The sequence below is a fragment of the Salvelinus alpinus genome, chromosome 10 (assembly GCF_045679555.1).
Source record: "Salvelinus alpinus chromosome 10, SLU_Salpinus.1, whole genome shotgun sequence".
NCBI classification, from domain to species: Eukaryota; Metazoa; Chordata; class Actinopteri; order Salmoniformes; family Salmonidae; genus Salvelinus; species Salvelinus alpinus.
The window spans coordinates 61748668-61770038 of NC_092095.1; the positions used below are offsets into that span (position 1 = coordinate 61748668).

The 21371-nt window shown below is 46.0% G+C and overlaps 2 protein-coding genes across 2 annotated transcripts in view; one reads left to right on the top strand and one right to left on the bottom strand.

The window, feature by feature from the left end:
* LOC139532509 (filamin A-interacting protein 1-like) overlaps nucleotides 1-8558 on the bottom strand; it is a 66100-nt gene extending 57542 nt beyond the window's left edge. The window contains exon 1 of the mRNA XM_071330203.1: nucleotides 8195-8558. The gene's annotated coding sequence lies outside the window, so the exon portion shown is untranslated. The remainder of the gene's footprint in view (nucleotides 1-8194) is intronic.
* The window catches only part of LOC139532510 (uncharacterized protein alr4393), a 55544-nt gene that overhangs the window by 30354 nt on the left and 3819 nt on the right, over nucleotides 1-21371 (top strand). The window contains exon 2 of the mRNA XM_071330207.1: nucleotides 18216-18336. Within this exon, the coding sequence (XP_071186308.1) occupies nucleotides 18261-18336 (76 nt within the window). The 5' untranslated portion in view covers nucleotides 18216-18260. The remainder of the gene's footprint in view (nucleotides 1-18215; nucleotides 18337-21371) is intronic.

Sequence of the window (21371 nt, forward strand, 5' to 3'; positions counted from 1 at the left end):
GAGAAAGCTGATCCGAGAGCAGCGTTGCCTTTCGATCCTATCAGTATCGACCCATGCCTCAATGACGCACTTAGCGAACGTTCTCTCTGCGTGGTGTTTTGGGAAACCTATTTTACATCTTCGGCCGTTGTAGGAAAGATGCATCGTTAAAACGCTCGTAAGCCTAAATGCCAACACTTTTGTAAAACCGGGCCCAGGTTGATTATTCCTGGCAATGATTAGCTAGCGAAGCATGGCTGTAGATCTAAGTGATCTGTTGTGGTATTGATATAGCTGTGGACCCCAGGAAGAGTAGATGCTGCTTCTGCAAAGGCCAATGAGGATCCAAATAAACAAAACAGCTATCAACAGCGAGCCCCTAACTACCAAAACCCCCTAGCAGGTCATTTGGGTCACATTCAGATAGACATGTCATTAAAAGAGCTGACAAGATTCCTTACTCTACATGTAATAGAGCCATGTCTGTTCTACTAAATATATTTCTATCTGAATGTTCCACACCACTGTGCCCTACTTCCTTTACTGGTATCCTGAGGGAAAGACGATGTGGAGAAAGGCTGCAGTCTAAGAGAGATTGGGCCATAGCTTAAGCCAGGCCTGTTATAAGGTCTAACTGGACTATATGGCAGACAGACGGTGTACTGTACCCTCCTCACACCTTATGGGTAGCTCAGTTCTGGGCCCCATGCCAGCCTGACACTGCACCATGCTGTGTCCTGGAGGCCAGAGCTCATATCCAATCCTGTGTGTGTGTAACATGCCTCAGTCAATCAGTAGCCTTAAATAAGAAGGGAACGGTTGAGGAGAACATGTTCTAGGGGGAGAAAATAGCCTGATAATTGCTCCTGACGTTTGATGAATTCCAGAGTGGCACAAGGTGTGGCTGTGACAAGATAAGCTCTCTGTCATTTTTAGTATGACCGTCCCTAGCGACGTGATGTCATAGACAGGACAACAACAAGGGTCACTGCAACCAGTGGGGCCGTTTTTAACCAATTGGAACTCAATTACCTTTTATTCTTTCACTAGCTCGCATTTAGCAGGGAACCCAGTACTTGTGCCGTCTTATCCAATCCTTCGACCTCATGGCTTGGCTTTTGCTCTGACATACACTGTCAACTGTGGGACCTTATATAGACAGGTGTGTGCCTTTCCAAACCATGTCCAATCAATTGAATTTACCCCAGGTGGACTCCAATCAAGTTGTAGAAACATCTCAAGGATGATCAATGGAAACAGGATGCACCTGAGCTCAGTTTAGAGTCTCATAGCAAAGGGTCTGAATACTTATGTAAATAACATATTTCTGTGTTTTTATTTTTTTTATAAATTAGCAAAAATGTCTAAAAATCTATTTTTGCTTTGTCATTATGGGGTATTGTGTGTAGATTGATGAAGGGGAAAAAAACTATTTCATCAATTTTAGAATAAGGCTGTAATGTAACAAAATGTGGAAAAAGTGAAGGGGTCTGAATACTTTGCGAATGCACTGTATATGTTCAATCCAGAAATGGTTCATCCAATCAGCCTAAAACCCAATCCCTTCTTTATTCACTAGCTCACCAGCAATTTGTCTCACACCAGGCTTAGTCTGGACCTCAGGCTGAGCAGGTCCAGCCTCCTCTGACAAGTTTAGAAGCTGCGGATTCACCCTGTAACACCCCAGCTATAGGATTACACAGGCACGGCACTTTAGCCATTAAAATGAGGCCTTTTCATCTGCTGCTGAGTGTCTAATGCAGCACGGACGCTCATCCATCACTCCAGGCCTAATGTACTGTGTATAGACGCAGCGAGTGGCCAATGCTCCCCGTCTGCTCTGTGGCTTTAGGAGTCTGAGCAGGATACAATCAGACCAACCATTTAATGTGTATATTTGTTTACTTAAGCCCTACCACTACCCCTACATACACCTGTCTCATCCTGAAATCTGTCACTCTTAGAAAAAAGGGTTCCAAAAGGGTTCTTTGGCTGTCCCCTTAGAAGAACCCTTTTTGGTTCCAGGTAAAACCCTATGCGGTTCCATGTAGAACCCTTTCCACAGAAGGTTTTACCTGGAACCTCATAGGGTTTTACCTGGAACCAAAAATTGTTCTTCAAAGGGTTCCCCTATGGGGACAGCCGAAGTACCCTTTTAGGTTCTAGATAGCACCCTTTTTTTCTAAGAGTGTACCTATTTCTATCTATCTGTGAGAGGAGTCTATCAGCTGTTTGTACAACGCAGTACCCAAAGACCATTGTGTGGTTTGACTTGATTGTAGGAAAAAAGGTATGTTGAACTGTGTAAATACTGCAGTGCAGGCTTGTTTTGACAGAGCTCATGGTCACTCTGGTAACTAGGCCAGAAGGTCTCAAGTGGATAAAGTAATCCTTCTAACCCCCCCCCCCCCCCCCTTAAAAGAGTTAGATGCACTATTGTAAAGTGGTTGTTCCACTGGATATCATAAGGTGAATGCACCAATTTGTAAGTCGCTCTGGATAAGAGCGTCTGCTAAATGACTTAAATGTAAAATGTAAATGTAAGTGGGACTAGTAAACAACTCACTTCTCTGCCTCCCTCCATATTCTCTAACTGGGGAGATAGAAGTCCCTACAGCTCTGAATTCTCCTTCAACCCACAGATACAATGACTGCAGTGCAGCTTGAAGCTATGCTGTGATTCTAAATGACAAATAGAGGATTAAAAATAAACATGCTGATATTTAACTTCAATGTGCAGCAAGGCACAGCATTGTGGCTGGCAGGCAGAAGGAGGAGGAGATGTGGGGGTGAACAACATTAGAATTTCTCTTGAGATATATATATATATAGAGAGCTCTTTTCCCAGAGACTACACCAGTGGCATTCTGTGAGGAAACAGGATACCTGGTCTAAAAAGGAAGCAACCTCGCTGCTCTTTGGGGAGCTACATGTGCTTGGCTCGGGTCCCACTGGCACTGGTCAACCCCGCTACAGCCCCCATCTCAACCCCCTCTCTAGCCACTGTCTCTCTGACCATCCCCCATCTCAACCCCCTCTCTAGCCACTGTCTCTCTGACCATCCCCCATCTCAACCCCCTCTCTAGCCACTGTCTCTCTGACCATCCCCCATCTCAACCCCCTCTCTAGCCACTGTCTCTCTAACCATCCCCCATCTCAACCCCCTCTCTAGCCGCTGTCTCTCTGACCATCCCCCATCTCAACCCCCTCTCTAGCCACTGTCTCTCTGACCATCCCCCATCTCAACTCCATCTCTAGCCGCTGTCTCTCTGACCATCCCCCATCTCTAGCCACGATCTCTCTGACCACCCCCCATCTCAACCACCTCTCTAGCCACTGTCTTTCTGACCATCCCTCATCTCAACCCCCTCTCTAGCTACTGTCTCTCTGACCATCCCCCATCTCAACCCCCTCTCTAGCCACTGTCTCTCTGACCATCCCCCATCTCAACCCCCTCTCCAGCCTCTGTCTCTCTGACCAGCCCCCATCTCAACCCCGGCCCCTCTCTAGCCACTGTCTCTCTGACCATCCCCCATCTCAACCCCCTCTCTAGCCACTGTCTCTCTGACCATCCCCCATCTCAACCCCCTCTCTAGCCACTGTCTCTCTGACCATCCCCCATCTCAACCCCCTCTCTAGCCCCTGTCTTTCTGACCAGCCCTCATCTCAAACCCGGCCCCTCTCTAGCCCCTGTCTCTCTGACCAGTCCCCATCTCAAACCCGGCCCCTCTCTGGCCCCTGTCTCTCTGACCAGCCCCCTCCATGGCCTCCCTCAGACCACATGATGGACAAACCACAAGACCTGGTCCAGCACTAACACACTGGGTTCAGTGAGTCCAGGGCTTGGTGCTATTGGATTTGTTGAATTACAGTACCAGTCAAAAGTTTGGACACACCTACTCATTCAAAGAATTTTCTTTATTTTTACTATTTTCTATTGTAGAATAATAGTGAAGACATCAAAATAATGAAATAACATATGGAATCATGTAGAAAATAGTAAAAATAAAGCAAAACCCTTGAATGAGTAGGTGTATCCAAACTTTTGACTGGTACTGTAGGTGTGGTTGTGGTTGTGCTGAGCTGGAACAAAAGCCTGCATGCACAGTATCAATGTCCACAGCAGTAGGAGGGGCAGCTTGTGGGGTATGTCGGTTTTAATGCAGTCAACACCTGTGTCAACTTTCTGAAGAAACTCCCTGTGTGGTTTCAGTGCATCTGCAATTGGGGCCAAAGAAGTGTTACTGCAGAATCCAACTACTGTCATGAGGAGACAGATGAAGTGTTGATGAAGCCTGGCAAACACCCCGGCCAGCCCCCCTTAAACCCTTAGTGAAGGGATTTGGCTGAGGGGAAGAAGGGAGGAGTCTACAGCCATGGTTGGTATTAGGGGCCACGGCCTCACAGCACATGTTAATGAGACAGAATGATGGTGGCAAGTAACTTGTGAAGATCTCACTGCCTGCAGACATGGCCTCATATCTGGCCTTACAGCGGCATCAGCTGTACCTGTTCAAGTATTCATTTGATACCTGCACGGACACACAAACTCTCACACACACAACACACAACTCTGAAGGTAAACAGATCACTAACCCAACTCCCCTCTAGCTCTAGACAGCAGCAGGTGTGACTAATGCTTGTCAGTCTGATGTACTGATTACTGCCCCACTTCCCCCAAACTGTCAATCACACTGAAGGAACCAGACGGCAGAGCATGCCGGTGCCAAACCAAGGTAACAATCTCTACGGTAACCATGGGCTCAACACTGCATCAGTATCCCATCCAATCCATCACTCTGCACAAATGGCCCAATGGAATTTATAAGCCCAAATCCCTGGGCTCTGCTGATTCAGCTGTTCCTTGATCCCTCTCTCCTCACCCCCCTGTCTCCCTTGTTCACCCCACACATCCTGTACACTCCTACTGGGACTTCACATGTAACCTGGGCATACACCAGTGGAGGCTGGTGAGGGGAGGGCAGCTCATAGTAATGACAGTTTGATACTGTTCCATTACTATGAGCCCGACCTTTGATTTACAGTTTTACCAGCCACTGTCATCCACACACTGTCAGACCCTCCCTAGGCCTTAGCGGTCTCACCACATCCACACACTGTCAGACCCTCTCTAGACCCTAGCTGTCTCACCACATCCACACACTGTCAGACCCTCCCTAGGCCTTAGCGGTCTCACCACATCCACACACTGTCAGACCCTCTCTAGGCCCTAGCTGTCTCACCACATCCACACACTGTCAGACCCTCTCTAGGCCTTAGCGGTCTCACCACATCCACACACTGTCAGACCCTCTCTAGGCCCTAGCTGCCACACCACATCCACACACTGTCAGACCCTCCCTAGGCCTTAGCTGTCGCACCACATCCACACACTGTCAGACCCTCCCTAGGCCCTAGCTGCCACACCACATCCACACACTGTCAGACACTCCCTAGGCCTTAGCTGTCGCACCACATCCACACACTGTCAGACCCTCCCTAGGCCTTAGCTGCCACACCACATCCACACACCCTCAGACCCTCCCTAGGCCCTAGCTGCCACACCACATCCCAGGCTTACAGTCAGATTACAAAGCCTGAGGAGGCAGGCACCACGGATAGGCCACGCCATGCCAGAAATACTTTAAGAAATGAGGAGATGGGATACTCATTGGCCAATGAATAGAGGAAAGTACTATGCTGCCCCACCCAGCAGACTGTCAACCAATCACGTTCATGTTGTCATGCGGTTGCTAACCTAATCGTCAAGCAATCCCTTCTAAAAGTCAAATCAAAATGTAATAAAATCAAATTGCACATGCTTCGTAAACAACAGGTGTGGACAAACAGTGAAATGTTTACGGGCCCTTCCCAACAACGCAAAGAGAAAGAAAATAGAGAAATAATAGAAAAGTAAAAGACGTAATAATAAAATGTTATGAAGGTATGAGTCGAGAAACCTGCCTATTGTCCTCAAAAGTACGAAATGTCCCGATTTCAAAGCTATATGATATTACAGAGAACAAGTTAATTATCTCACATCTCAGAAAAGATTTGTAATGTTGTGCTTCTTGTTCACGTAATTCATGCTAATGTTGGATTTTGGAGCTGGCGCCCAATTGACTCCCATTGACTCCTTGAAGGAGGGCACTCCTTGTGGGATTGTACCCAGAATGCACCGCACGGTCCATTGACAACATACGGGCAACATACACAATGGTCGTTAATATGAATCCACGTTTCCCATCTCCTCATTTCTTAAAGTATTTCAGGTCAGGCCTGGTTGTATGTGTTAGCCCGTCGCTTGGACTCACAAACCACTCTGTCGGGTCTCCTGGCCTTTTAAAAGTTCATATGGAGCATTGCTGGGTGTCCTTCTGTCAGGACAAATATTTGCTTACAGCACAGATTAGTGTTGGGTTTAGGTTTAGTGTTAGGCTTATCAGGGCATGTCTAGAGAAGAGCATGGAGCTTCGGCAGGTTATAGATGAGGGAAGACAGACACAGACCATTCCTGTTTTATGACCTCTAATGTTCAGACTCAACTCTGGAGGGATTGACATAAAGTTCTCAACTACAGTTAGCAGGTTAGACGAGGGGAGAGGCAGTCACTGACTAACGCTATAGCTGTTTGTTTCCTGAATGCCTTGGTGACACTAAATGTTCAGACTTTAACGCTAGAGGGATTGACATAAAGTTCTGAACTATAGAAAGTATGTCCACAAGGAGAAAGGTAGGCGTTGACGCTGAATGACTTGGTGACCGTTAATGTTCCCACTTAAGGCAAGAGGGATCAACTTAAAAGGTCAGTCACCGAAGATGATGTGGTCCTTTTCATGTTACACAAACATCCAATGTGCTTTACCACTGTAGGGTTGCCATGCCAAACCCTGGAGCCTCCCGGGAATTGATAACATAAATGTAAACAATGTTGAAGGAGTTCTAATGGTCTTTAGGTTAGGAACCCTGAACGACCGACTCCTCTTGGGTCACATATTGACCATACTGTGCCCACTAAATGAGCTACTCTAAACGTGGGAATCATCTGCTCTAGCTTGAGAAATGACGACCAAACACAGAGGGGCTTGTTTTGGGCGCCATGTTTGCGCCAGTCTGATCCACAACCAGAAGAATCTGGTCGCTGCTAAAATGTATTGATGACGGCCAGGCATCCGCCTCCCTCTCCCTGCTCTGGGACGACTCTGTCAAAACGGAGCTGCTGGGTGAAGGCCTGATAACCCGATCTGGCTCGGCCCCTCCATATTCCCCACCAGCCCCCTGGTGATCTGAGACGCACAGGGCCCTGAGCCTGGACCCGCTGCCCTTTGGAAAGACCCTGCTGCTATCACTGTACCACTTCAATGTAGAACATCCATAGGCCATCTTTGTTGATCTTTGTCTTTGATGTGTGGTAAGGAAATTGACTAGAAGATAATCAGAACTTAACGTCACTATTGCCCAGTGGACTAGGTGGTAACTACTTCCTGCACTTCTCAGTTGACAATCGATAGATATGTTCATATTAGCTGCAGTCAATCACATGGGATTATGTTTAACTGGAAACTGATCGACACTCTTAGAAAAAAGAGTTCCAAAAGGGTTTTCCGGCTGTCCCCATTGGATAATCATTTTTGGTTCCAGGTAGAACCCTTTTGGTTTCCAGGTAGAACCGTCTGTGGAAAGGGATCTAGATGGAACCCAAAAGGGTTACACCTGGAACCAAAAGGGTTCTTCAAAGGGATATGCTATGGGGACAGCCAAAGAACCCTTTCGGTTCTAGACAACACCTTTTTTTAGTACAATATTCTATCCAGATACACAAACATAACATCAATACTCATGCAGATATGCACCCAAAACATCAGTAATGATGCAAAGATGTCAAATCAACAGGAGTCAATAGGATTGATAGTGGATCTGTAAACCAACTCCCTCAGCTGACCTCACTGAGAATACAACAGTGAGCAGAGGGGTCTATGTGGTCACTACATGTTCCCTTCATGCAGTCTACCTGCCCTGTCTGATTAGCCACAACACCGTCACAGCAACACCCACTCAACACCAGCCTGTCTCCATACACTGTAGAATGCACATGATAAACTGAAGGAAATACTGTAGACAAAGAGGGTTGTCATGGGTACAGAGAGAGAAGTCCCTGTAGTTTGACCTCCCTCTCTGGGTTTAGCTGCAGCGTGTAGCTGACAACCAGTCTTACCTCAGAGAGCGGTGAGTCAAAGCTGTAGTCCAGACTGCTGCTTGCTGCTACTGCTGCAGTGTCACTGTGTTTCTCTGTAGCCTCCTGCCAGCAGAGAGGAAATGTTATCCAGTGTGTGGTGTTTCCACGTCTTCCTTCCCTGATCGAGCCCCTTTTCTCCTCTCCTGTGTCCTCAGCTTGCCTCTGTCTGTACAATCCAGTTAGAGCGATGGGGAGGAGGGGGGTGAATCACTCTCCCGCCGATGCTGACAGAGAGAGGGAGCGTGCCTGGGAGAGAGAGAGACAGAAAGAGGGGGAATGAGACGCTGCTGTGATAGAGGACTGGATAAAAGGACAGTGTGGTGCAGTGGAGAGAAAAGACTGGGGAGGAGGGAAGGAGAGAGAGAGGGAGGGAGGGGGTAAAGGGACAGATAGGACCTGGCATGCAGATATCAGCCTCGCTGCTAAATTTAACCTACCCCTAATGACACACACACACACACACACACACACACACACACACACACACACACACACACACACACACACACACACACACACACACACACACACACACACACACACACACACACACACACACACACACAGTCACTATCAGGGCACTGATCACTACGGAGTCTGTGACTATCCCCACGGAGACACACAGTCACTAACGACACACAGGCTGACTTGGCCAGACTTGGTCCAAGTGTCCAGGGATAGCTGAGTCCGCTAAGGAGTCTGGTTGACTGTCGCTCCGTGAGAGAGTGAAGACCTTGACGAGAGAACATGAAGTATAGGCAGTTCCCAAGTTGAAAGAGACTGGCCAGTTAGACCCTAATAGTATCTACCAGTGCCCAGCGGGTAGGTCTATATGTCAGTCTATGGGATCTGCGTTGATTAGGATAGCTTTGAAAAAGCTGATCCCTACATGTAGTCAGGAACTTAGTTTTACTGAAGACACTGGTACCCACGTCACTCACAGCTTAAACAATAGGTGACAAGGTGACAGAGTAAAATGCATTGTAGTTTTTATTTGACTCAGGTGGTCTATTCTGGATGACAATAGAGTCCGGGTGACCATGTCACCTGCTCTGGTACCTTAGGACAAGGCATTTGATTTGCATGTGGGGAAACAAAATGGTGGTCTGATAGGAGCATAGCAGTATTCAAAACAATGTCAAGATTCTATGATCATTTGCCAGTCAACTCTGAAAATAATTGAAAACTGTATTTTTCAAAGAATCACTGAATTTCACAGCATGTTTTTTCCCCTTTAAAGCCCAGCATTATATTCCAGAAGTATACTGTTCTACGCTTGGACCTTCACTGAGGCATGCTCTCCTGTGGGACTGTTTTCTGTCCGACCACGGCAACCACGGGACTACATCTCAGACTCCTTTCAATGTGTCCTTGGCTCCGTGCAGGTCTGTGTTTTCAATCAGTGAGCAGTGCTGCGGTGGGTGTGTGGGTGGGAAGGCTTTTCCTCTGGCCTTCTCCTGAGTAGCAGTGGTGTCAATGTTTCAGTGTCTGTAAGTGTGTCTGGACTGACACAAACTACGTGTGTGGTGAGGTAAAGGCACATTCGAGGCTGTCATCGGAACCTCTCCTTGACACATACATCTTGTCAGAAACAGACTAAAAGGTGGGCCTCACAGTGCCTGCTAGGGGAGGTAGAAAATATCCGCTTATAGATTTAGATCTCAATGGGCTCCCATCAACTCTGACCTTATTTACAATGTGCTGTGGGTTGTCATGGCGACGCGGCGGGCCTGTACTATCAGAGCCACCTGTTGTCCTACTCAGGAGAACAATAACGCAGGACAGCATGACAATACACACTCAGTCCCCACTGTAAAATAAACTGTTGGAATACAGGAAAATAGATTATATAGCCAGGCTAACTTTTTCCAGAGAGTTGAGAGGAGTCTCTTTATAGTGTGTGCAGTTCAAAAACACATTGAGTTGCCAACTACACACATAATTCATCAACTCACTATGAACTCTGAGGGACGTTCCTGTCTAGCCTGACTCCCAACTCTGTTTGTGCTGTCTTGTGCAACTTTGGCGTGACGTTGACATTGCGGTTGGCAAGACAGCACAAACATATGAGGGACTCAGGCTAGTTCCTGTGCCCTCAGATATAACTAGTTCATCGTTGGCCTTGCGGCCAGTCACTGTGATGGATGTGATCTGCCTCTTCGGGAGGCTGTGCTGAATGCCTGCACTGATGTATTTCATTGACAGCTATGTCAGCCATTTTGAGAGTGATGTACTATCATTATATCCCAGCTAGGTTAATTTACGTCATTTTTTTTTATTTTTATTTTACCTTTATTTAACTAGGCAAGTCAGTTAAGAACAAATTCTTATTTTCAATGACGGCCTAGGAACAGCAGACGCTCTTATCCAGAGCGACTTACAAATTGGAAAGTTCATACATATTCATCCTGGTCCCCCCGTGGGGAATGAACCCACAACCCTGGCGTTGCAAGCGCCATGCTCTACCAACTGAGCCACACGGGACCACGATACGTATCCTAGCAATTTAACATCCTCTCTAATTGACAAGGTGAAGTAAGAAAGTTCATATAGCCATCAGTTACTTTCAGTCATCACTAAGAAGTAGTCAACTGGAGAAAAATGACTATAAAATATCTCGACTTCTATAAAAGGGAGCCGGATAGAATATTGGCATTGTAGCATCTCAGACCTGGGACGATAAACCGAAAATTATCGACACCGACCAAACTGCCCACTTATCGTGGACATTTTGCTGATATCGTTCATTATGATAAAGAACCCATAGTGCCGTACTAGAGAAATGTGTAGTTTGAAATGAAATAAGTTTGCTAATATGAGTGATTGTTGAGGCTTAACTTAACCCTGCCCACAAATCACAAGCATCACAAAATGAACCTCACTGACAGCTCCCAGCGTGGTCCAGCTGAATGTGCAGGGCTAGAAGTTTCCACCTGCCCATCATCTTTCATCGTCACCCGGACCGCCGGGAGCCTTGCAGGAGGGGGAAGGCTATTCCCATCACACCTTGCAGGAGGGGGAAGGCTATTCCCGTCGCATCCCTGATCTGAGCCGTGATCCATCCCACTGAGTATATGTATATATAACACCTCCACCTGGAGAGGGAGGGAGAGAGAGAGAGAGAGAGGGAGGGAGGAGGGAGCGAGGAGAGAGAGGGAGGGAGGAGGGATCGAGGGAGAGAGAGGGAGGGAGGAGGGAGCGAGGGGGAGAGAGAGAGGGAGGAGGGAGCGAGGGGGAGAGAGAGAGGGAGAGGATTCCAGAAATAGACTCCAATACCAAAGACTGGTAACCAGAGAGAGGCATGCTCCTCAAGCGTACCATGGGTCATTCCGGATAGAGCATACTTATGATGAAAGCTGAAGGATGTATGGGTCATTCAACCCCACACAGGTCTAGACCACTGACCTATAGACTAGGGTACTCTGGGTAATGAGCCACAACATCTAGCTCCTATCCCCTATAGGCTAGATCTTTAAGGACTCTATGACCTCATCCTCTCTCCATCTCTCCCATGTTGTTGTCCATCACTTAATGGCTGCTGAGCTGCACAATGCTATGCCTTTGACCTCCGCCAGAGTGAAGTGCTTTTCATTGTACCTGCCAGACATGACGTTGCCTAGTGCCCCATCCCAAAATGACTCTAACAGTACACACACACACGCACGCACACATACATACACACACATACACACACACATGCACACACAATAACAAATGGGCCATTATCGCTAATAAAAGTCTCTCTGGTGCAAAGATGTTTCCCAGAAAGACCCTTCACAGCTGCTCTCTCCAGCCAGCGTTAGCTTAATGCGATACAGTTGACGGAAACAGGTGGTGCAGGGGTAAAATAACCCTATGGAGACTACCTTTTTACCCTACTGTCTATTCCCAATGTGATGACTGTTTAATGCACTTTTTAGGACATCACTTTGACTGCCTGGTTCTGCCTGGGCAAGAAGCATTGCTGATAGTGGAATCAGCCCCTGTGTGCTATTGACAGAATGAGCTACAGATGCTTGGTGAGGAAAAAATAAAAAACCCATTGACAGTTTATTTGTAAAGCTATTGCTCATCCTGCAAACGTGCAATACCATATGGAATTTCCAACTTCCCAACTAGTGCTAAAATGTATATTTTGTTTCTTTGCCTGTATTAAACAACATTTCTGCTTCACATAATTTTTGAAAAACAAACTTCTCGGTGTCTAGAGGAAGAACTAAAGGGCTTGTTTACCGGGGGGGGGGGGGGGGGGGGGACTTGTTCCAGGGGGAGAACTAAGGGGCTTGTTTCCAGGGGAAGAACTAAGGGGCTTGTTCCCAGGGAAGAACTAAGGGTCTTGTTCCCACGGGAAGAACTAAGGGACTTGTTTACCGGGGGGGGACAAAGGGACTTGTTCCAGGGGGAGAACTAAGGGGCTTGTTTCCAGGGGAAGAACTAACGGGCTTGTTCCCAGGGAAGAACTAAGGGGCTTTTCCCCAGGGAAGAACTAAGGGTCTTGTTCCCACGGGAAGGACTAGGGGGCTTGTTTACCGGGGGGGGGGGGGGGACAAAGGGACTTGTTCCAGGGGGAGAACTAAGGGGCTTGTTCCCAGGGAGAGAACTAAGGGGCTTGTTCCCAGAGGGAGAACTAAGGGGCTTTTCCCAGGGGAAGAACTAAGGGGCTTGTTTACCGGGGGGGGGGGGGGGGGGGACAAAGGGACTTGTTCCAGGGGGAGAACTAAGGGGCTTGTTCCCAGGGGAAGAACTAAGGGACTTGTTCCCAGGAGAAGTACTAAGGGGCTTGATTACCGGGGGGAGAACTAAGGGGCTTGTTCCCAGGGGAATAACTAAGGGGCTTGTTCCCAGGGGAATAACTAAGGGGCTTGTTCCCAGGGGGAGAAATAAGGGGCTTGTTCCCAGGGAAGAACTAAGGGGCTTGTTCCCAGGGGGAGAAATAAGGGGCTTGTTCCCAGGGAAGAACTAAGGGGCTTGTTCCCAGGGGAAGAACTGAGGGGCTTGTTCCCAGGGAAGAACTAAGGGGCTTGTTCCCAGGGGAAGAACTAAGGGGCTTGTTCCCAGGGGAATAACTAAGGGGCTTGTTCCCAGGGGGAGAACTAAGGGGCTTGTTCCCAGGGGAAGAACTAAGGGGCTTGTTCCCAGGGGAAGAACTAAGGGGCTTGTTCCCAGGGGAATAACTAAGGGGCTTGCTCCCAGGGGAAGAGTAGATGGGTGTAAAGCCATGTGACTCTTCTTCTCCTCCCTTGGCCCTAACCTCCTGTGAAGCAAGTGTTGTAAAGCTCAGATTTACACCCCCCGTTCTCTTCCTCAGTGTGATGGACCCGGTTGGACAGTTTAAAAACAGAAGTATTTATGACTCAGCATTCACTCTCATCTTCCATTCCTGGAGCTCTCTTGAGCATGTGCCTCAGCCTCAGCCTGGCCGGACGGACGGCATGAAGAGCAGGTTTAAACTTAACTGTCAGTTCTGCTTGGCTATACAGAGCTTTCGGAAAGTATTCAGACCCCTTGACTTTGTCCACATTTTGTTACGTTACAGCCTTATTCTAAAATGGATAAAATAAAATAAATGTGTCATCAATCTACACCAAATACCCCATAATGACAAAGTGAAAAGAGGTTTTTAGAAATTTTAGCAAATGTATTACTTATTTACATAGGTATTAAGACCCTTTGCTATGAGACTTGAAATTGATCTCAGATGCATCCTGTTTCTATGGATCATCCTTGACCGTACATGTCAGAGCATGCTTTGTCATTATGGGATATTGTGTGTAGATGGATGAGGGAAAAAAACGATTTAATCCATTTTAGAATAACACTGTAATGTAACAAAATGTGGAAAAAGCGGTCTGAATACTTTCCAAAAGCACTATATGTTCCCTTACGGCTTGTGTTTCGGTGGAAGCACGCGGTGTGTGTGTGTTCTCAGTTCAAAAACATGTATTTTTTAGCTCATAAACATAGTATGAAATGCACTTTTATTTAGATTTGTATAAAAAGGTCTCCTCATAGTGTTTGATATTGCTGCTTCAGGTCATAAGCAGATTGTGGCTGTCTGCTACTGATGGTGTCTGAGCGCTAAGGCCAGGTACACATCACTGTCCCATTGTTGTGGCACAGGGCTCTGATGTGGACAAGGAGGAGAGGCCAGATCTGGCTTCAAAGGACAACTCCTGTAGAAACTGTTGACACTGCATTATGCTATTTTGATACCCGAGCAGACAAGGTGAAAAATATGTTGATGTTGTTGAGTAAGGCACTTACCTCTAATTTGCTCCAGGGGCGCCATACTACTATGGCTGACCCTGTAAAACAACACATATCACTGTCTGCACCTATCATACTACTATGGCTGACCCTGTAAAACAACACATATCACTGTCTGCACCTATCCGGTGTATGTGACAATAAAACATTATTTATTTGATTTCTTTCACTCCCTGAGTACTAGTTGATGACGTGGACGTGGAATAAGGCAGCCCCCGCACCTCTATAACGACAGTACTGATGATTCCTCAATGCAGGTGCAACCTCTTGTCTCCCTCTACTGGTCATACACTACTAGTACATGTTCTCATCTGCAGCTGGCCCATTTGATCTTTGCTGTTTTCCCCCCTGGATGTCTCCCTGCTCCCGACCATTTTTAGAGGTGCCAAGAGCCTTGGCATTTACAGTCAGCTGTTTAGGGATGATTTAGCCTTGCTGGAAGGTAGAATTTCAAGCAACGCAATTTACCATCCATTATATTTTATGTTTACTGTATTTATATTATACATGATGTATGTTGACTGTGTAAATTCCTCTGTCTGTATATTTGTCTATTGCTGGGTATGAGTAAATGTACTTGGTGAATAAGTACCTTCTGATTCTGATGGTGAAATTATGGTGAAATGTATGTCAAGTGAAGCATCCAATGGCCTGTTAGTCTCCTCTCACCGCTTTCTGGCCTCCCCTATGGCCTCCCTCTGAGCTTTGAGGGTGAAAACGGACTATCACACACCTACTGTATCTCTGTCTGAGATATCATCTACTGTAGGAATGCTTTTTTTATGTACAGTAGGCTATAAATATATATATATTTTTAAATCCTGCAACATAATTTAATATCTCAGTATTGTCAGATCAGACCTCCGCCCTCACCTACCGTTAACCAATCATATCAATGCAGAGCTATACGGAGCCCCCCACATTGTTACAACATTTAAGAGGCGCACAGCGATGCGGTACAGAGCTCAATTTAGCCTCTGCCCCGCTAGACCAGATTTTCGGATCAAGCATAAATTGGCTCTTAGCCACCGCCTCGCGAGCGTTACAGGTGCGCGCCAACAGGTGATTTTGATTCGATTGTCACAGAACGCCTCTTCTCTTTTTATTTTTATGAATGGTTTAGTCAACATAATGTTGCAATTTGGCTAGTTTAGGTTTCAACACAACAAGAAAAATGGATCTCTCAATGATTTCCGTTGCAAAGAGGAGAAACAGAAATGCAACCAAAGGGAAAAAAGTTACTCACAAGTCAAATGTTTCACCGGCGATCAGTAGACTCATTCAAGACACTTCAAATCATATTCCATTGGGACGACAACTTCATAGGACACCGCCAACGTCAGAGTTGAAAATAACTTGGCCTTTGAGCTTTGAAACACAAACGGTAGGCCGAATCTCATTCACCACACTTCTGCCTTCTGCCTAGGCGTACTGGGGTTTTACTTTGCCTACATTTTGTTGTTACAGTCGCAATTGTGTCCCTGGCGTACACACAATACCCCATAATGTCGAAGTGGAATCATGATGTTTTTAGGAATTTTCACAAATTCATTAAAAGCTGATGCCTTGAGTCTAAGTATTCAACTGCTTTGTTATGGCAAGCCTAGATAAGTAAACATGTGCTTAAGTCACATAAAGTTGCATGGACTCTGTGCAATAAGTGTTTAACATGATTTTTCAATGACTACCTAATTTCTAACCCACACATACAATTACTGTATCTGTAATGTCCCTCAGCCGAGAAGTGAATTTCAAACACAGATTCTACCACAAAGGCCAGAAAGGTTTTCCAATGCCTCACAAAAGATACCTATTGGTAAATGGGTTAAACATGTAAAAAGTAGACATTGAATATCCCTTTGAGCATGGTGAAGTTATTAATTACACTTTGGATGGTGCGTCAATACACCCAGTCACTACAAGGGTACAGGCGTCCTTCCTAACTCACTTGCCGGAGAGGAAGGAAACTGCTCAAGGATTTCACCATGATATCAAAGGCTACATTTAAACAGTTTGAGTTGAATGGCTGTGATAGGAGAACTGAGGCTGGATCAACAACATTGTAATTACTCCACAATAGTAACCAAAGTGAAAAGAAGGAAGCCTGCACAGAATACAAATATTCCAAAACATGCATCCTGTTTGCAACAAGTGACTACGGTAATACTGCCAAAAAATGTGGCAAAGCAATTTAACTCTGTCCTGAATACAAAGTGTTATGTTTGGGGCAATTCCTATAAAAAATATGAGCTGGCGCACACCCAGAAAAAATGATTTAGTGTAAATGTGCTGACTAAGGGAGAATAAACTGTAAGCTATAAAAACAAAGAGTCGCACACTCCGTTTGTATAACCTCCCAGTAATTTTAGGTAAAAAACCACAAACGTTTCGGCATCACTGTGCCTTCTTCAGGGTGGGGCAAATCCAATACAACACATTACTGAGTACCACTCTCCATATTTTCAAGCATAGTGGTGACTACATCAGGTTATGGGTATGCTGTCGGCGCGATGCATGAAGAAACCAGCTGGCTGCACCGACTCCGTTAGCGTCCCTTGAGTTAGCCATGTTTCCGTGAAGCAGAGCACGTTGCAATCCCGGATGTCTCTCTGGAATGCTACCCGTGCTCGGATTTCATCAACCTTATTGTCAAGAGACTGGACATTGGCGAGTAGTATGCTAGGGAGTGGAGCGCGATGTGCCCGTCTCCGAAGCCTGACCACGAGACCGCCTCGTTTGCCCCTTTTTCGGCGTCGCACAGGGTCGCCGGCTGGGATCAGATCCATTGTATTGGGTGGAAGGCAAAACACTGGATCCGTTTCGGGAAAGTCATATTCCTGGTAGGAACGATGATGAGTTGACGTTAATCGTATATTCAGTAGTTCCTCCCGACTGTATGTAATGAAACCTAAGATTACCTGGGGTACCGATGTAAGAAATAACACATAAAAAAACAAAAAACTGCATATTTTCCAAGGAACGCGAAGCGAGGCGGCCATCTCTTTTCGGCGCCGGAAGTGCCGTTAAGTGTAATCGTTAAGGACTGAGGAGTTTTTCTGGATTAAAAAAAATGGAACGCTTAAGTACAGGCAAAATCCTATTGGAAAACCTGGTTGTCTGCTTTCCACCAGACATTGGGAGATGAATTCATCTTTCAGCAGGACTGTAACCTAAAACACAATGCCAAATCTACACGATTTTGCTTACCAAGAAGAGTGAATGTTCCTCAGTGATCGAGTTAGATTTTCAAGCAGATTTAAGTCAAAACTATTGCAAGACCTGACAATGGTTGTCTAGCAATGATCAACAACCCATTTCACAGAGCTTAAAGAATTTTGAAAAGAGTAATGGGCAAATGTAGAACAATCCAGGAGTGGAAAGCTCATCCAGAAAGACTCACAGGTGTAATTGATGCCAAAGGTGATTCTAACGTATCTTCTCTGGGTTTTAATACTTATCTAATCAAGATATATATTATTGTTTTATTTGTTGTACATTTTCTACAAATGTTTGAATTTCTTCCACTTTGACATGAGTATTTTGTGTCTGGTTGACAAAACGTAATTATAATTTTTTTTATCCAAATTTGATCACAACAAACTGTAAAATCAAGGGGTGTGAATACTTTATGAAGGCACTGTAGTTTGTAGGCCAACTTGAGCCAATTATTGTGGAGGGTTGGCCTAGCCAACTGATTAATTTCTATCCCTTACAATTTTGTCTTTCCATCCAGATTGAAACCACCGCTGGGCAAGAACCCTTGTCTCCCGCGCTAAATATGACTATGGACCTTTACACAATCGAGCCTGCAGAAACAGAAACGTGTCGACGGTCTCGCATCACTTCAAGCACACGTGGGTGTTTTCCATATTGTTCACAGTCCTATAGCTGTATATTTGCACCAATATGTGATTTGATATGGTCTGAGGTGACAAACATAAACACACACAGGGGTGTCGTGCACCCCCAAAATCTGAGGGGCCAGAAATTATGTGAGGATTGGAGGGTGGTCTGGAGGGGGGCTTGGCCCCATCTGCAAGTGGCATAATTTAGCCTGAAATGGCCTTTTCCTGCAATTTAGAGCCATAATCATTATGCTTAATTCTATGTACAAAAATGTATATTTTTCTGCATATGTAACCATACCTCTTGAGCTGTCTGTATCCTCCTGACTGGTGGTCATTTTTTTGCTAATATCTGGGTAAAAGATTGAAAGGAATGTGAGTCTTATTCAGTTCATTTAGTAATTGCTCTCTTTCCTAAGGTCTACCAACCTTGCCAGCAGGCATGCCAAATATTTCTGTAGTTGTCATATGTGCCGAATACAACGTGTTTAGACTACCGTGAAATGCTAAGATGGTTAGACAAGCTAGCTACTCTAACTTGATTAGTAGCCTGGAATGGCTTCTTGGTAGCTAGTTATAAGGTTGGGAGATTGAGAACCTATCTGGGCTAGCCAAAATCAACTTCATAAAATTGCTAGGTGGCTCGTAGTATTTCAGAGAAACGACAACTATATATACAGTTGAAGTCTGAAGTTTACATACACCTATGTTGGAGTTATTAAAACTCATTTTTCAACCACTCCACAGATTTCTTGTTAACAAACTATAGTTTTGGCAAGTCGATTAGGACATCTACTTTGTGCATGATACAAATAATTTCTCCAACAATTGTTTACAGACAGATTATTTCACTTATAATTCACTGTATCACAATTCCAGTGGGTCAGAAGTTTACATACACTAAGTTGACTGTGCCTTTAAAGAGCTTGGAAAATTCCAGAAAATGTCATGGCTTTAGAAGCATCTGGTAGGTTAATTGACATAATTTGAGTTAAATGGAGGTGTACCTGTGGATGTACACTGCTCAAAAAAATAAAGGGAACACTTAAACAACACAATGTAACTCCAAGTCAATCACACTTCTGTGAAATCAAACTGTCCACTTAGGAAGCAACACTGATTGACAATAAATTTCACATGCTGTTGTGCAAATGGAATAGACAAAAGGTGGAAATTATAGGCAATTAGCAAGGCACCCCCAATAAAGGAGTGATTCTGCAGGTGGTGACCACAGACCACTTCTCAGTTCCTATGCTTCCTGGCTGATGTTTTGGTCACTTTTGAATGCTGGCGGTGCTCTCACTCTAGTGGTAGCATGAGACGGAGTCTACAACCAACACAAGTGGCTCAGGTAGTGCAGCTCATCCAGGATGGCACATCAATGCGAGCTGTGGCAAGAAGGTTTGCTGTGTCTGTCAGCGTAGTGTCCAGAGCATGGAGGACACTACGGAGGACACTACATCAGGAGACGTGGAGGAGGCCGTAGGAGGGCACCAACCCAGCAGCAGGACCGCTACCTCCGCCTTTGAGCAGGAGGAGCACTGCCAGAGCCCTGCAAAATGACCTCCAGCAGGCCACAAATGTGCATGTGTCCGCATATGGTCTCACAAGGGCTCTGAGGACCTCATCTCGGTACCTAATGGCAGTCAGGCTACCTCTGGCGAGCACATGGAGGGCTGTGCGGCCCCACAAAAAAATGCCACCCCACACCATGACTGACCCACCGCCAAACCGGTCATGCTGGAGGATGTTGCAGGCAGCAGAACGTTCTCCACGGCATCTCCAGACTCTGTCACGTCTGTCACATGTGCGTGTGAACCTGCTTTCATCTGTGAAGAGCACAGGGCGCCAGTGGTGAATTTGCCAATCTTGGTGTTCTCTGGCAAATGCCAAACGTCCTGCACGGTGTTGGGCTGTAAGCACAACCCCCACCTGTGGACGTCGGGCCCTCATACCACCCTCATGGAGTCTGTTTCTGCACACATGCACATTTGTGGCCTGCTGGAGGTCATTTTGCAGGGCTCTGGCAGTGCTCCTCCTGCTCAAAGGCGGAGGTAGCGGTCCTGCTGCTGGGTTACCACTAGAGTGAGAGCACCGCCAGCATTCAAAAGTGACCAAAACATCAGCCGGGAAGCATAGGAACTGAGAAGTGGTCTGTGGTCACCACCTGCAGAATCACTCCTTTATTGGGGGTGCCTTGCTAATTGCCTATAATTTCCACCTTTTGTCTATTCCATTTGCACAACAGCATGTGAAATTTATTGTCAATCAGTGTTGCTTCCTAAGTGGACAGTTTGATTTCACAGAAGTGTGATTGACTTGGAGTTACATTGTGTTGTTTAAGTGTTCCCTTTATTTTTTTGAGCAGTGTATTTCAAGGCCTACCTTCAAAATCAGTGCCTCTTTGCTTGACATCATGGGAAAATCAAAAGAAATCAGCCAAGACTTGAGAAAAGTGTAGACCTCCCAAACTCTGGTTCATCCTTGGGAGCAATTACCAAATGCCTGAAGGTACCAAGTTCATCTGTACAAACAATAGTACCCAAGTATAAACACCATGGGACCACACAGCCGTCATACCACTCAGGAAGGGGACGTGTTATGTCTCCTAGAGATGAACGTCATTTGGTGCGAAAAGTGCAAATCAATCCCAGAACAACAGCAAAGGACCTTGTGAAGATGCTGGAGGAAACAGGTACAAAAGTATCTATGTCCACAGTGAAACACGTCCTATATCGACAACCTGAAAGGCCGCTCAGCAAGGAAGATGCCACTGCTCCAAAACCGCCATTTAAAAAAAAGCCACACTATGGTTTGCAACTGCATATGGGGACAAAGATTGTACTTTTTGGAGAAATGTCCTCTGGTCTGATGAAACAAAAATAGTACTCTTTGGCCATATCCACCATTGCTATGTTTGGAGGAAAAAGGGAGATGCTTGCAAGCCGAAGAACACCATCCCAACCATGAAGCACGGGGGTGGCAGCATCATGTTGTGGGGGTGCTTTGCTGCAGGAGGGACTGGTGCACTTCACAAAATATCA